We start from the raw sequence: 13836 nt of genomic DNA, 5'->3' as shown, positions 1-13836 counted from the left end.
GTTGCATATGTCATGTTAGTTATAAGCTAAGAGAGTATGATGTTGTGTACAATTCTCAATGGCTAGTTATCATCAACTTATTCCCGACTGGGAACTCATTTTAACAGGTGGTTGCAAGAATTCATGGTGGAGATCTCTGGATTCAATAATTTGGTTGAAAACCTAAACAAAAGATTTGAGATATTAAATCTATGAATATTATGAAGCTAAATACTAGTATTATTATCTGGGGCTGAACTTCAGAACAATATTGAAATATTAGAAAGAAAAATTCCAAAAGATTGATCAATACTATTTGAGAAAACTATAAGATGTAGGAAATACCTTAGGAACATTCTGGGGATCAAGTAGTTGATGGTAAAAAAAAAAAGATGGAGTCAATGGGAGTATAAAATTATAAAAAAATTCCCATTGTATTTGTGGGGCACAAGTTGAGTTGGGGTATAAGTGTCAAGTTGATCGTAGATCAAAATGTGATTGTAGGGGCCCCTGGTTGGCTCAGTTGGTAGAGCATGTAACTCGATCTTGGGTTGTGAGTTCAAGTCTCACAATGAGTGTGGAGCTTATGAAAAAAAAGAAAAAGAAAATAAAATGTGGTAGTAATAAGAAGTATGCATTAAAAAAGAGTAAGAAAAAAAATGTGGAAGAAAGGAAAGAAAGAGATTAGCTGTATTGAAAAACATGGCACACAATATCTAAAAAATCACTTTTCTCCCCAATACTAGTCATGCATCTATGAGAACATTATGTCTTATTTTATTTTTTAAAAATATTATTATTTATTTATTTGATAGAGAGAGAGATCACAAGTAGGCAGAGCAGCAGGCAGAGAGAGGGGGAAGCAGGCTCCCCACTGAGCAGAGAGCCCCATGCAGGGCTTGACCTCAGGACCCTGAGATCATGACCTGGGCTGAAGGTAGAGGCTTAACACACTGAGCTACCCAGGCACCCCATTATGTCTCATTTTAGTCCACACATTTTAAAAGGATGTGAAGAAATGGAAATGGATTTGAAGAAGAGCAACAAGAACGATTGAAGATCTAGAATATATACCCTAGGCTGAAAGGTTAAGAATCTAGTGTTGTTTGGACTAGAAAAGAGAGATGTAAGAGATGATTTTATCACCTTCAAGATATAAAGGATTTTTGTGGAAGATAACCCCCATTGGTGATTTCTCAGGTCTACAGAGGATGAAAAGAAAGAACAAAGGAGCTTAAGTTTAAGCAGAAAAGAACAGGTTTGGCTAGGAAGCAGATGTCTCTGCCATGAGGGTGATGAAATTTGAAATGACTTCTAAAGGAGACTCTGAGCCAGGCAGCCATATCAGTCTCCATGTTGGATGCAACGTTGAGCGCAAAAACAAGTTTGAGAAAAACTATCAGGGGTCAGCAAAGTACTTCCTGCAGGCCAAATCTGGGCCACCATCTGATTTTTGGATAGCCCATGGGCTAAGAATGACTTGAACATTTTTAAATCTTTAGGAACAAATCAAAAGAATGTTCCATGACAAAATTACATGAAGTATGATTTCAATGTCCATAAATAAAGTTTTATTGGCACACAGCCATGCCCATACCTTAGCGTATTTATTGTTTGTGGCCACTTTGATGGTAGTAATAAGAGTAAATTAAAGCAGTAGAGTAGAGTAGTTGTGACTGAGATCATATGGTCCATGGAACCTAAAATAATTATTCTGTGGCCCTTTACAGGAAACGTTTCCTGACTGCTGACCTACATGATTGTAGCCACTTACATACCACATGGGATTTTTTCTCCAAGGTTTAGAAGCTTTCTTTGTTGTAGTAAAAATGGACCCCCATGGGGTCAGCTGAGGAATATAAGCGGCACATCCTTTGAAGCATCTTTGAGAGAGCTTTGGGTCCACAGAAGAACACACCAATGCTGCTGCTGCAGAAGGATAAGACAAGGAAAGAATGTGTTACACAGGAGCAAGGCTAGCCAGAAACCAAGACAGAGTCATAAATTAGTGAGGTGGTTGGAGTTGTGACTTGACTTATTTTTCTCTACTCACTTCCTTTTCCTTAGATTCTCTCTCCTACTCTCATTGTTATGCTCCCATACAGGTTCCCAGAATTTTGTTAGATCCTAAAACACACAGGCAGGTGGAGCCTAGGAGATCAGGGGTGGCAGGGCTGTGATGACTGGGGAGGGAGTTTCAATGACAGGTGATAGCACTTGGATTTCTGGTCCAGTGACCCTGATTCATGTCCTCCTGGATTGGTGACTAGAATGTGAGGTTCCTGCTCTGCTTTACTCATCACTATTCCAGGGGCTGGAATAGTGCTTGGCACACAGCAAAAACAAAACAAAACAAAACAAAAAACAAAAAAAAAAAACCCCACATTTGTTGAAGGAATGAATAAATGGTTCCGTTGATTATTATCTGCACGATCTGGGGGAGGATCTTAATCTCCACCTGTGCAACAAGAGACTAATGACTCCATTATATGTTTTATTGGTGCAAAATGAGATAATGCACTCAAAAAGGTTTAAAAAGAGTTATTAATATCTTGTTCAGCCCTGCTTTTTTATAGATAATAAAATTTATACTAAAGTGATAGCAGCTTTGTTTATTTTTTCTGTTGGAATGCCTTTGGTTTTCAAAGAAGGCCAAAAAGAAGAATTGGAAAGAGAAAGACATCACTGAAAGTGGAGTCACGCGAAGCTGTCATCTCTAGTTAGAGGGTTTCAGAAAATTGTGTGGAAGAGGTATTGTTGCATATAGTGACTGTCTCCCGGTGGCTCAGACCCCCTGGGACCACAGCTGCCAGCTCTTGTATATACAAAAAGACACTGGTGCAAGGATGCATGTTGTCTCTGGAAGTCTGGTACAGCCAGTCTCTACAGGGACTTACGGACTCTACTTCCCTTGTCTTGCAATGTTCTATTCCTTATAACATTTTCCCAATCTCTGCCACAAGTGAGTGAGTTCGTCTGGTCTAGAGCATAAGCTCTCCTACTTTGTTGTGCATAAAATCACCTAGGCAGATTGTTAAAACCTAGATTCCCAGGCTTGAATCCAAGGAATGCATTTTTTAGCAAGGCCCCCAGACGATACTGAAGCACATGGTCCTATGAGCCATACTTTGAGAAACACCGTCTTGGAAAAATTTTTGGGACTCTAGGACTGGTCCATCCAGCATCTCTGCTCCTTGATAACTGGCTGTAGTTGGGAAGTTCTTCTATAGCCTCGTTCTTCTTAGCTTATATGTTAACATGGTTCTCTGCCATGTATCCAATCCACATTTTAATTATGTGTTCCAGGCCCATAATAACCATGGTAAAAATTGATGGTTCAATTATATTCCAAACTCTAGCTTCAAAGGAACTTATCAAGTAGACTCATTCGCAAATGACAATATATTTAAAATATATAAGTACTATTTTCGAAGCTATTATTCGCATGGCGAAATTTGAGAAAGTGCCTTTTTAGAAAGTATTTTCCACGAAAAAATATGAGTTTATGATTTAATGAAGCAACTTTAAGGTGTTTATAGAAATAGAAGATGCTGATTAAGAATGCGGTGGGTTTCACCACTCTGTTGCTGAGGAGTTTGGGGTACGTTTATTATCTCCTCAAAGCCCCCCATTTCCTTGTCTATGAAACGGGGTGCATTATAGGGCTCCTAGAATCTCTGACAGGATTTGCCAGGACATTGCAGGTACAGCCTTCTGTCCCGTGCTCGGTGCACGGCGAGCCTCAGTAGCAGCCCACACGCTGACCCACAGGATGTCTGTCTGCTCCACGGAGCTGAGCAGAAGCTGTGACGTGGGCTGTTAACACAACAATGATTACAGCCCCCTGGGACCAGCATCCCAGCACTGGGTTGTTGGAATTCTGAAGTGAAACATTTTGAGTGATAGATGGGTTGGGCAAAACCCTTCCCAGCGAAGAGCTGCAGCTTGGCTTTGTGTCTAAGGCCCAGAGGTATCCCTGCATCCGTGTTCAAAGATGCTCTTATGGGTGGTGATATTTTTCCATTCGCGTAGGTGTCACCAAAGAGATTGCCCACTGGCCCATTCCCAACAGGCTCGAGTTGCCCTTTCGTTTGCAGTCGTAGTGACTGTTGGCAGGTCCTGAGGATGCCTTTTGATGCTCTGCCTTTAAGACTCCATTTCAAAGGGTTCTGACTGCTAGCGGCCAGGTGAACCACTGGTGTCCCCAGCCGTTCACAGCAACCCTGCCTCTTTTGAAGTTGTGGCTACTCCGCTGCACAACGAAGTACACACTTTGCTGTATTCATGTAACTGTCATGATTATGCGGGCACCAAAAAGTCTCACAAAGGCCATTCATTTTCTACCTTCACTAGCACCTGTGCCTTCCTGTCCCCGCACAGGGCAGCCGATCGCTTGCCTTGCTTTCCCTCCTCGGCATTTGTGGTTTCAAGTGTGGAGATTTCTTGTCACGAATGCATACTGTGTGACTCACAGAGCCGAGAATCTGCACAGAATCGGTAAGGCACAGATGCGACAGCAATTTTTTTTTTTCTTTTTATGAGGCAATGGACAAGTGCAACAGAACCCTAATGGGGTTGGTAGAGAAAAAAAATTCTTCTATAAAGTTTAATTACCCACGATTGCTTAGAATTAAAAAAAAGATTCCCTGTAAAAGAAGTATAAAAACACAAGGCATTATTCTCCGGTTTACAGCCTACAAGCTGCAGAGCTTGCACATGAATGAGGACTTGGATCTAGGACAACATTAACGGCATCGATCAGTCTGGGCTGCTGACTTTGATGAGAAAAGGACAGATTTTACATGAAACCATGCAAAGAAGGTTTTAACATTAACAGTATTATTTTTAACTCTGATAAACAATAGAGAGAATCCTCTTATTCCCCTATTTATTTGCTAAGTAGCTATTGTGCTCTTTTCTGTGGGGTTGATGCGTTTTTTTTCAAAACGGTTCAGCGATGCTGTGCATGAAAGGCATCCAAAATGTCACCCACCAGGAGATTTCCGCTCAGCAGATATATGGGAGAGGGGCGTGCCCGGGAGTAATCCCACCATCTTGCTGGATTCCCAGGTTCTGCTGCCTTGAGCCCTTCTCTCTTTAAATTGTATGTTTGTTTTTATGTGTTGGCTTTTATGCTTGGTAAGTTATAACCCTGTAGGGGCAGAGCCTAAACCCCATTTAAAAAAAATCAAATTACTTTATACCCTGAGTGCATTCTGCAAATAAAATCGATAAAGAGAAGCTTCCCATGAATTTATGGAGGCTTAGAAAGAAGACAAGGAGGGCTACGAACTTCGTATCAGACAGTGGACACTACTTTTGGTTAATCTTTCCTAGAGAATGTTTTTCATTAGAAATTCCTCCAAATGATTCATTGTATAATTATATTTTGTATAACACCTTCTTCTCACAACCACAGATGATAATTGAGTTGGCCAGCTTTTTTTTTTTTTTTTTTTTTTAACCCATCTCCCAGTTGATTTGTAGCAGTTTGCTCTGTGACTTTTCTCTGCATCCTAATTACTCAGTGGTTCCTTAGGAGCTACAAACATTTCTAACAGTGCTTCCTCACCACTGAGAATTAACTTGCTATTCCCACCAACTCCATTTTCTTTGGGAAGATTTAGGAATCTGATCCCAGCTTCCATATCCATCTCATGGTCCCTTCACTTGCTGATGCTGCCCACTGTGCTTAGATTCATGGGGCACAGACAAAGTTCCTGCCTTTCAAGATGGTCATGGTCCAATAGAAAATGAAACAAGAGAGAAAGAGAAGTAGGTGACTTGAAGCATTGGATGCCAGGGAATGGTAGGGCCATTTTTCTGCTCATCTTCTCTCCATCCTCTCTCAGATAAAACATATTTCTTCATGCAGAAATATGCTAATACAGTTGCCATATCTAATAATTTTCTAGGTAAAACCATCAAAGACACTTAGCAAAATAATGACAAATCCACTTGTGCTCACCAACCTCCCTAATCTTTGCTACCACAATTAGAATAAAGCCAGTAATTTTCACGGAATCTTCACCTGACTCTAAATGGAGAGCTGGATGTCCTCTGGTGGAAAGGCACTATTGAAATATGCTGACCATATCCCAGTCATAAGTTAATGATGGCTTTATTTTTCTCCCAAAGTTATAATTTATCATGTGTGGGGTTTCCACTTGGGTATGTCTCTTTTGGTATTCTGAACGCTTCCCTCTTGTAACGAATGTTAAGACTATCCTATTAGATAGAGGCCCTGTGTGCTATCATCAGAATGTGAATTTGTCAAAAATATCATTTAAAAACATTTGCACATATGCATGTACAAATGAGAATTGGAGAGTGTGCACACAAGCAAATGTGGTTCCAGATGGACACATTTACTCGATTTAGTATAAAGGTATTTTTACATTTCTGAAAACAATGGGTGGTCTAAAATACATTCCTGCAATATGGAATAGAATTTCCCAATCATATGGTAAGTCGGCACCTTTCTTCATCATTGGGTTGGATTAAACAGTTCTAACAAATGGTGGTACTCTTCTGAAGTCTTTAGTCGTTCTTTCGAGATAAGAGAAACACTTCTACCCACGTTGTGAAGAAATGGCCAACTCTTCAAAGTTTTTATGGTTATTAATTACATAAAGTTTTAGATATACACAGCATAAGGAAGTTATTAGCACATAAGTCAAGAGTGGCAAATTATAAATACGTGGTGAAACATAAGATCAAAGACCGAAGTCCTATGGAAAATCATTTTACTCAACTAATTAAGAACAATCGATCCACAGATTCAGTCAGTTGAGTATATGCACAATGTGTGTCTATCCAAAGAGTAGCTCGATGTGACAAAGGTACATATTTTTTTCATTCTGTGTACCTTCTTGGAAATGATCCCTGATTTTCTGATTATCTTGTGAAAGTTTGCGAACAGGTTGAGACTCCTTACAAAAAATGAAATACAGCTTCCGTTTTTGGGAAGGATACACATTTCTATAGATTAGGAAGACATGACTCTCAGTGCCTGTAATTAACCTATCATATTTTAGTTGGGAGAATGGTTTTCATTGTTTTGTGTTTGAAGTACTTTTCTGGGCTTGTCCAACATAAGCAACGTACAGCGAATGTCACATGCCTGTGATTTTGGGCCAATCAAAGGCTTACTTTCTATATATTCACTCACTAGTCAGTGATCTTCTTTTAAAACTAGAGCTGTGTTTTGTAATATAGCTGATAAATTACAAAAATTAATTGCAAAATAAAAACAATAGAGTACACTTTCCCATTTTTCTACTTTCAGTCTTTGATCTCTTTTTAATTTTTTCCTCCCCTTTCTTATTTGTATTCATTTTGATGCCCATCAATTTGTTTCTCTATTACTGTTATTTTTGCAATTTTCTGGTTCCTTTGGAGCTTGCACTGTTCTCTTTGATCTGCTTCCCTTCAAGCTTTATTTTTGGTGCTATTTTTCATGTTCTGTAAAAAAAATATTTTTGCCCCTCTTCCCTTTATTCTTTTAACTCCTTCTTCTTAGAACAAGAACAAACTCCAGCTTTGAGTGAACAGGTAAATGTTTTTAAAAGAGTAAGCCCTAAGAATCCTTGGCTTCGTGCTGATGAATAGAAATGGTTGAGAGCGTACTTCAAAGGCCCTCAAGAACAAAGAACCTTTTCTGAGGCCACTAACAAATCCACCAATTCTTTCGGACCCATCTTTGCCAAAAGATATGAGCTAATGACAGGAAAGACCTATCTTGTAAGAATAGCCAAGTAGGCTTGGGAACAAACATATCCTTGACATAATTAAGGAAAAACATACTGTTTATCTCTTTAATAACCATCTTGAGGAAAATTAATGTTACTTTGTCCTTTGTGCGGAACAATAATTGGATTGTGTGTTTCATTTATATCTGGACAAAGGCCAGGATATTGAAATACTTCTCAAAATTAGATTTTCTTGTTTAAAAATTAGATTTTATTGGCATTCTCTTTCTGAGATTTCTTCATTAAAAGCTTCATTAAACATAAATCTTCTTTTACACAGCAGAAAACAGAATTATTTTAAGGAGGTCATTTTAAAAGTCTTTTGGAAGGGGGTGGTGCTAAGTTCTCTACTGGTGACTTGTCTTACCAAAAATCGGGCATTCCAGGGAAGAAATGATCATTGATCTTTGCATACATGTATCTTAACATTAATTTCATTGATAGTTGGAGCTATATAACAAGTTATATTCCATTGTCTAAGGCTGTTACAAATGAGCTATTTTTAAAATTGGGGGGCTTGGAAGTATGCTGTAGAGGATTGATTTGGTGACAAGCTTAGGGGGTGTCTTTAACTTTGGGGGAGATGAAGTCATCCATCAGGAAGAGTTTACATAGTTAAAGTGCTGAAAAGCTCAATTGGGTTTTAAGTACATTTACATACTAAGTTTTGATTACAGCTTCTGAACAGGAATGAGCACACTCTTCACAAGGGCAACAAGAAAAGTGACAACTCTGTGGTTTTCCTGCCTTCAAACTGTTTCCTACTCCTCATTCTGGGCATGCTTGGACACACACTTCCAAGCCACTACCCAATACGACGGCTCGGGCAGTGTTAATGCAAACTCAGCTCTGCTCTTGGTCTCCTGGTGCTGTTTCTGGCTCACAGCTTTCCGAGGAAAGGATCATTAAATGGTTTGGTTTAAAAGGCCTTCCCCACTGGACCACCAACTTCACGTGTAACAGAAATAAACAAATATAATGTGATTCGTCAATAAGGTGCAATTCTTAACAAAAAATGGTCTTACCTATAAGAACTCAAAATAAAGATGTATGTGTCCCTGTCAAAAGCCTGCAAGTGGGAACATTCACGCTATAACTGAAAACTAAGTGTGAAAACATTAATCAGATGAGTAGTTTTTCTTTTTTTCCCCAAAAGAAGAAATACCAACAAAGAAAACCTTAGTCGTGGTTGTAACATATGAGCTTGTAATATTTTGTTAGTTCTCCATCCACCATCTTTTTAAGGAACTCACCAATAAAATGATGCAGCCTTTGCCCCTGGATAAGTACCCCATGGGTAGGAGATGAAGATTGGTGACTTCAAGGTTCAGAGAAGGCTAGGTGTCTAGGAGTCGGGACTGGATGTTGAGCAGGTAGCACAAGGGAACCAGATTTTGAGGCTCTGGTAGTTGGATGGGTTCAAAGCACCCCATTTAGAGAGAAGATGGGACACTGGAACTGGATTCTAGGCCAAGGATCAGCAAGAAACGAGGCAAGAAACAAAGTGGTGTCAGCAGGTTTCAGAAATGGTGCTTGGAGAGTCCCAAGGCCACTTGCCATGGGCTGGTCTGGCTCTCATAGGTCATCTGAGCCTGAGCTGAGCCTGGGGATGGAAGTAACAGCACAGTTGGTCCACTCCCTCTCTCCCTTATCCCTGAAGTTAAAGGTTATGCTTTACTTGGCCTCTCGTTGGAAATTCTTTACTCTCAGGACAATTCAAGGTCAAGAGAAGGTTTCCACTGCTTCCAACGAATTCATTCCTGAGCTGATGCAGGCACGGTGTGCTCAGGAATCCAGAACCTCTGCAGTGAGTGCTCTCGGTTTGGGTCTGGGGGTTCTCAGGCAGGCGGCCACACAGCACAGGGCATACAGGGTTGGCTGGGGGTCTCACAGGGCTGGAACTGCACAGGTTATAAAGCTTGGACTTGTCCACTCCTTCCACATGCCCCTCCTCACCATACCTCCTTCAAACAGCTGGTCTAAGGAGGTCTCAAAAATTTAGTGACGAGGAATAAAAAAGAAAGTGGAATAGTTCTAGCACAAAAACAGTACTAGAAAAATGGAGGAAAAGGGCAGCCAAACTGACCAAAAGATGATTAATATTCACCAGAAGAGTATTCCATAGGGCAAAAAGCATGCAAGGGAATGATGGAAGGTTTCAGGGTACAAGGACCCTGATGACAGTCCACAAAGCAGCAGCACCAGAACTTCTGGGAGTGATGGGAACAGGGAATTAGAAAGACCCTAGTAGATTTTAATTTGCTTGTAGTGGTTCAATACTGATAAGGTGGACAGAAGAGAAAAGAAATGTCAGAAGAAAAGATGTAAGTGACATGATTAATCTGATAGCTAGAAGTAATTTATATTAAACTCTGTGACCTGAAAACAGAGAGTATGTTTCCTTTCCTCCAGATATGGTGGTCCTTTGAACTTCTGTCCATCCGAATTGGCTTCTTTGTCTATCTCGTCCAGTTTCCTCGTTCTAATACAGTTCACATCTAACATCTCCCAGGTGTCCATCTCCAGCCTGAACTCCTCTGACTCCTGACTCATATTTACCTGCTTGCTCGACACCTCTGCTTGAATGTATAATAGGCATCGCAATAAACACGTCAAAAAACCGAATTCTTGATATCCTGTGCCTGCTCCTCTTAGTCATCTCCAAATTAACAAGCACAAGTCCATTCTAGCTTGGGTCGTGCCAGACTCCCATCTCATCCATCAACAAGCCATGTCAGCTCTGCCTTCACAAAACACTGGCATCCAGTTGCCTCTCAGCACCTGCGCTGCTCTTAATCCAAGCCAGAACACTGTTCACCTCTTCTGGGCCTCTCCACTTCTGTCCTAGGGCACTTATAATTTATTCTCTCACTACAGCCAGAGGTAATCTCATTAAATATAAGACAGATCATGTCACTTTTATGCTTAAACCTTTGAGTTTGAGTGGCTTCCTCTCTCAGAATAAAATCCAAAGCCTTAGAATGGTCTGTAACTGTCCCCTAAGTTATCTATCCTATACGCCTTCTGCCACTCTTCCTCTTACCCAATCTGTTCCAACCTCACTGGCCTCCTGGATCATGCAAGGAACAGTGTCTGCTGTCTCAGGATCTTGGCACATGCTGTTCTTCTGCTCTTTCCAGTTATCTATGTGGCATACTTCCTCATTTCCTTGGCCTTTCCTCAAATATGGAAACTATTCTTTAAATAAGGACAATATTAGAACCTACCAACTTTTAAGAGCCATAGGTGATGGGGATTCAAAACAGAGACAGAGTTAGGGGACATAGAATAAGAGTGATAATTATTGGCATTAGTGCTTTGCACTTGACCAAGTTATGTATTTTTTGCATTATGAAAACAACACTGTGGCCACAAGGTATCATTCATGTTTTACAATAGGGCCCCCAATCTCAAACAAGCTATCTTGTCTAGGGTCACATAGCCAGTAACTTCTAGGATTAGAAAGCACAGCCTTCACTACTGTCTTGTGGTCCCAGAACAAATGCTCTTCCTCCTCTACATCAAAGTTTATTATATCATGATAATGATATAATAACAAGTGATATAATAATAGTAATAATAATGATAACAGCAGCAGCTAATCTTTATGAATTCAAAGCACTGTTTTAAGCACTTTCCATGTTTTCACAACAGTTAGTCCTCACAGAAGCCTGGGAGGGGCGCACTGTTATTTAAAGTGCAGCTTACAGAGATCGAGACTAAGTCAGTGGCAGGGTACATAACCTGTCCAAAGCAAGCAGGTAGTTATGGTGGAACCAGGATTTACACCCAAGCACTTAGGCTCCAGATCCTGGGTCTTTAATCGCCACATTAAGTCTCTGCTTGGTCTTAGAGCACTTTTCTTGTGCTTTGCTGAACATGCGAGATACCGTTTACAGTTGGGCATAAGTGAATTCTCCACTTGGGTAAGTTGCGATCAACTGTATTCACTGAACATTTCTTCAAGACCTAGGTAGTTTAAGAAATACCATCTTGGGAACCTGGGTGGCTCAGTGGGTTAAGCCAATGCCTTCGGCTCGGGTCATGATCTCAGGGTCCTGGGATCGAGTCCCGCATCGGGCTCTCTGCTCAGCAGGGAGCCTGCTTCCTCCTCTCTCTCTGCCTGCCTCTCTGCCTACTTGTGATCTCTCTCTGTCAAATAAATAAATAAATAATCTTTAAAAAAAAAAAAGAAATACCGTCTTAAAAAAAAAAAAGGAGATACCATCTTCGATTGAATTTAAGTGTGAAACATTTCAGCACAACTGCTAATTGTCAGATGTTGAAATCCAGTTAAGCAGAGGTCTGTGGTTTCTGGAAAACTCCATGACCACCCTTTCTAAGGTTATTTTCTCCCTGAACAAGGTGCCCCCTACTACAAACTGAGGAGCTCATGCCCTAGACTTTCCCACCTCAGCACCAACCTCCAGGGAGGCTCTCACAGGCAGAGGGAAGAGAGCGCCTTACCCGGGGTGAGCATAGGCCATCTGTCGGAACTCGTTGTTCCAGTTAGGTCTTCCGTAGAACGTTTTCTGCTTTAATCCCGTGATCACATCGGTACTTTCATCCCAGTGTAAAGCAATGTGAACAGCCTAAAATAAAAATGGTGACATATTTAGAAAAAAACACCAGGAAACTCCTTCTCCATAAAAGATCAAATAATTATGTTCATTTGTAGCTTGAATACTCAAAAAAAATCTCTCATGTGGCTAGTATCCTTAGTATCAGAAATCACTGATTTTGCATTTTGGGATAGACATCCCATCTCATTTATCTTTGTATTCCACCTTGGGCACTACTGAAACAAAGGGTTTGATGTACACCTGGGTAAGGTACAATAACGTGAACCTGGGAGGAATTTTCTTGATTCCTGATGAGCATAGTACCGTAAGTATGGTTAAGGGAAAGGAAGCATTAAGCTACTACCTTTTCTTCTGCCAAACGCCTCAGAAATTAATCTCTGCCTCTGTCCCCATTCACTTAGTATTAAACCTTAGGGATTTGAGAAGGGCACTGCCAGATTAGAATGATAGGAACCATTCAGGAAGCAGCTGGATCTTATAATCCGTTCTGCCTAGTGGGTTGAAACAATCTGAAGTGTACTGTCCAGGTTCTAGTGCTGGGAGGAGGCAGAGTCTGACAGACAGACTCTTGTGGCCAAGCACAGAGAGGGGCAGGGTTGGAGCTCCATGACCAACCATTTGCCTTCAATTTATCTAAGAGTGCACAGGCATCAGGTAAGTAGTGGTCAATAAATGACAGCCTAGGGCATAGCACTGCCTCCTGATGATATTTCAAGTTGCTGAATCCTGGTAGCTGCTTTCCTTCTTACCTCCTGGGATTTGTGTCTTCTGTGCACACCTCCTTGACACCCCACCGCTCTTGTGTTCATGCGTTTCACACTTTTTGGTGCTCCATTTGCTCATGTCCTCTGACTCCTCCTGCTCCTGAGCAATTTGGCTAATAACCCTGCTGGGCCAACCGTTACCCCAGGTGAGACCCCCAACAGACCAGTCAGTGATGGTGGACAGTGGTGGAGTTGCAGAAGCCTGGGCTGCAGGAAGTTGCCAGCAGGCAGGCCTGATCCCAGGTGACAGGGATCCTTTTGGAATGGAGTTTGGGAGTAGGGGACTCCAGGAGAGGGAGCAACAGTAAGAGGATGGCAGGATCCTCTTCTTGGGCAGGTTTATCAAGACAGAGAAGGAAGCATGATGAAGTAGGAGACAAGAGCTCGGGAATAGGAAGTCAGGTGGTAGTTGAGGATTGAGCCTTGAAAAGTGGTAGAAGCTGTTATCAGAACTGGAAGTCAAGGTCAGACTTGTGTCAGTCTCCAGATTAGAGCAGCCCTCTTGCAGCCCCACAGCACCTCTTGCTTAACAGTAGGATTGGCTGGGGCCATACAGTCTGCTGGTTTCAGCTGTGGGCAAAGAAGAAGGCAGAGGCAGCCAATTTACTTTTGACTTAGTGCCAAACCTAATGACCAGCGCAGGCCTATTCTCCTTGGTTTCTCCGCCAATCACATGGCTGAACATTGCTTCTCCTTAATTTTTTATGCATTATAAAATCCTGTTTCTTCTACTTCTTTCTCTGACTCTTCATTCCAGGA

At 41.2% G+C, this 13836-nt stretch overlaps 1 protein-coding gene across 1 annotated transcript in view; it reads right to left on the bottom strand.

Moving 5' to 3' along the window:
- Positions 1–965: 965 nt before the first annotated feature.
- Positions 966–13836, bottom strand: part of NOX3 (NADPH oxidase 3) — a 64603-nt gene continuing 51732 nt past the window's right edge. The window contains exons 12-13 of the mRNA XM_045080272.1: positions 12198–12322; positions 966–1908 (exon numbers count right to left, since the gene is read on the bottom strand). Coding sequence (XP_044936207.1) covers positions 1782–1908; positions 12198–12322 — 252 coding nt within the window. The 3' untranslated portion in view covers positions 966–1781. The remainder of the gene's footprint in view (positions 1909–12197; positions 12323–13836) is intronic.

This window comes from Mustela putorius, unplaced genomic scaffold (genome assembly GCF_011764305.1).
Source record: "Mustela putorius furo isolate JIRA1106 unplaced genomic scaffold, ASM1176430v1.1 tig00000450_pilon_pilon_pilon, whole genome shotgun sequence".
In the NCBI taxonomy this organism is placed as follows: domain Eukaryota; kingdom Metazoa; phylum Chordata; class Mammalia; order Carnivora; family Mustelidae; genus Mustela; species Mustela putorius.
Note: the sequence above shows the minus strand (reverse complement) of the source record. Positions and strands in the feature narration are given on the sequence as shown.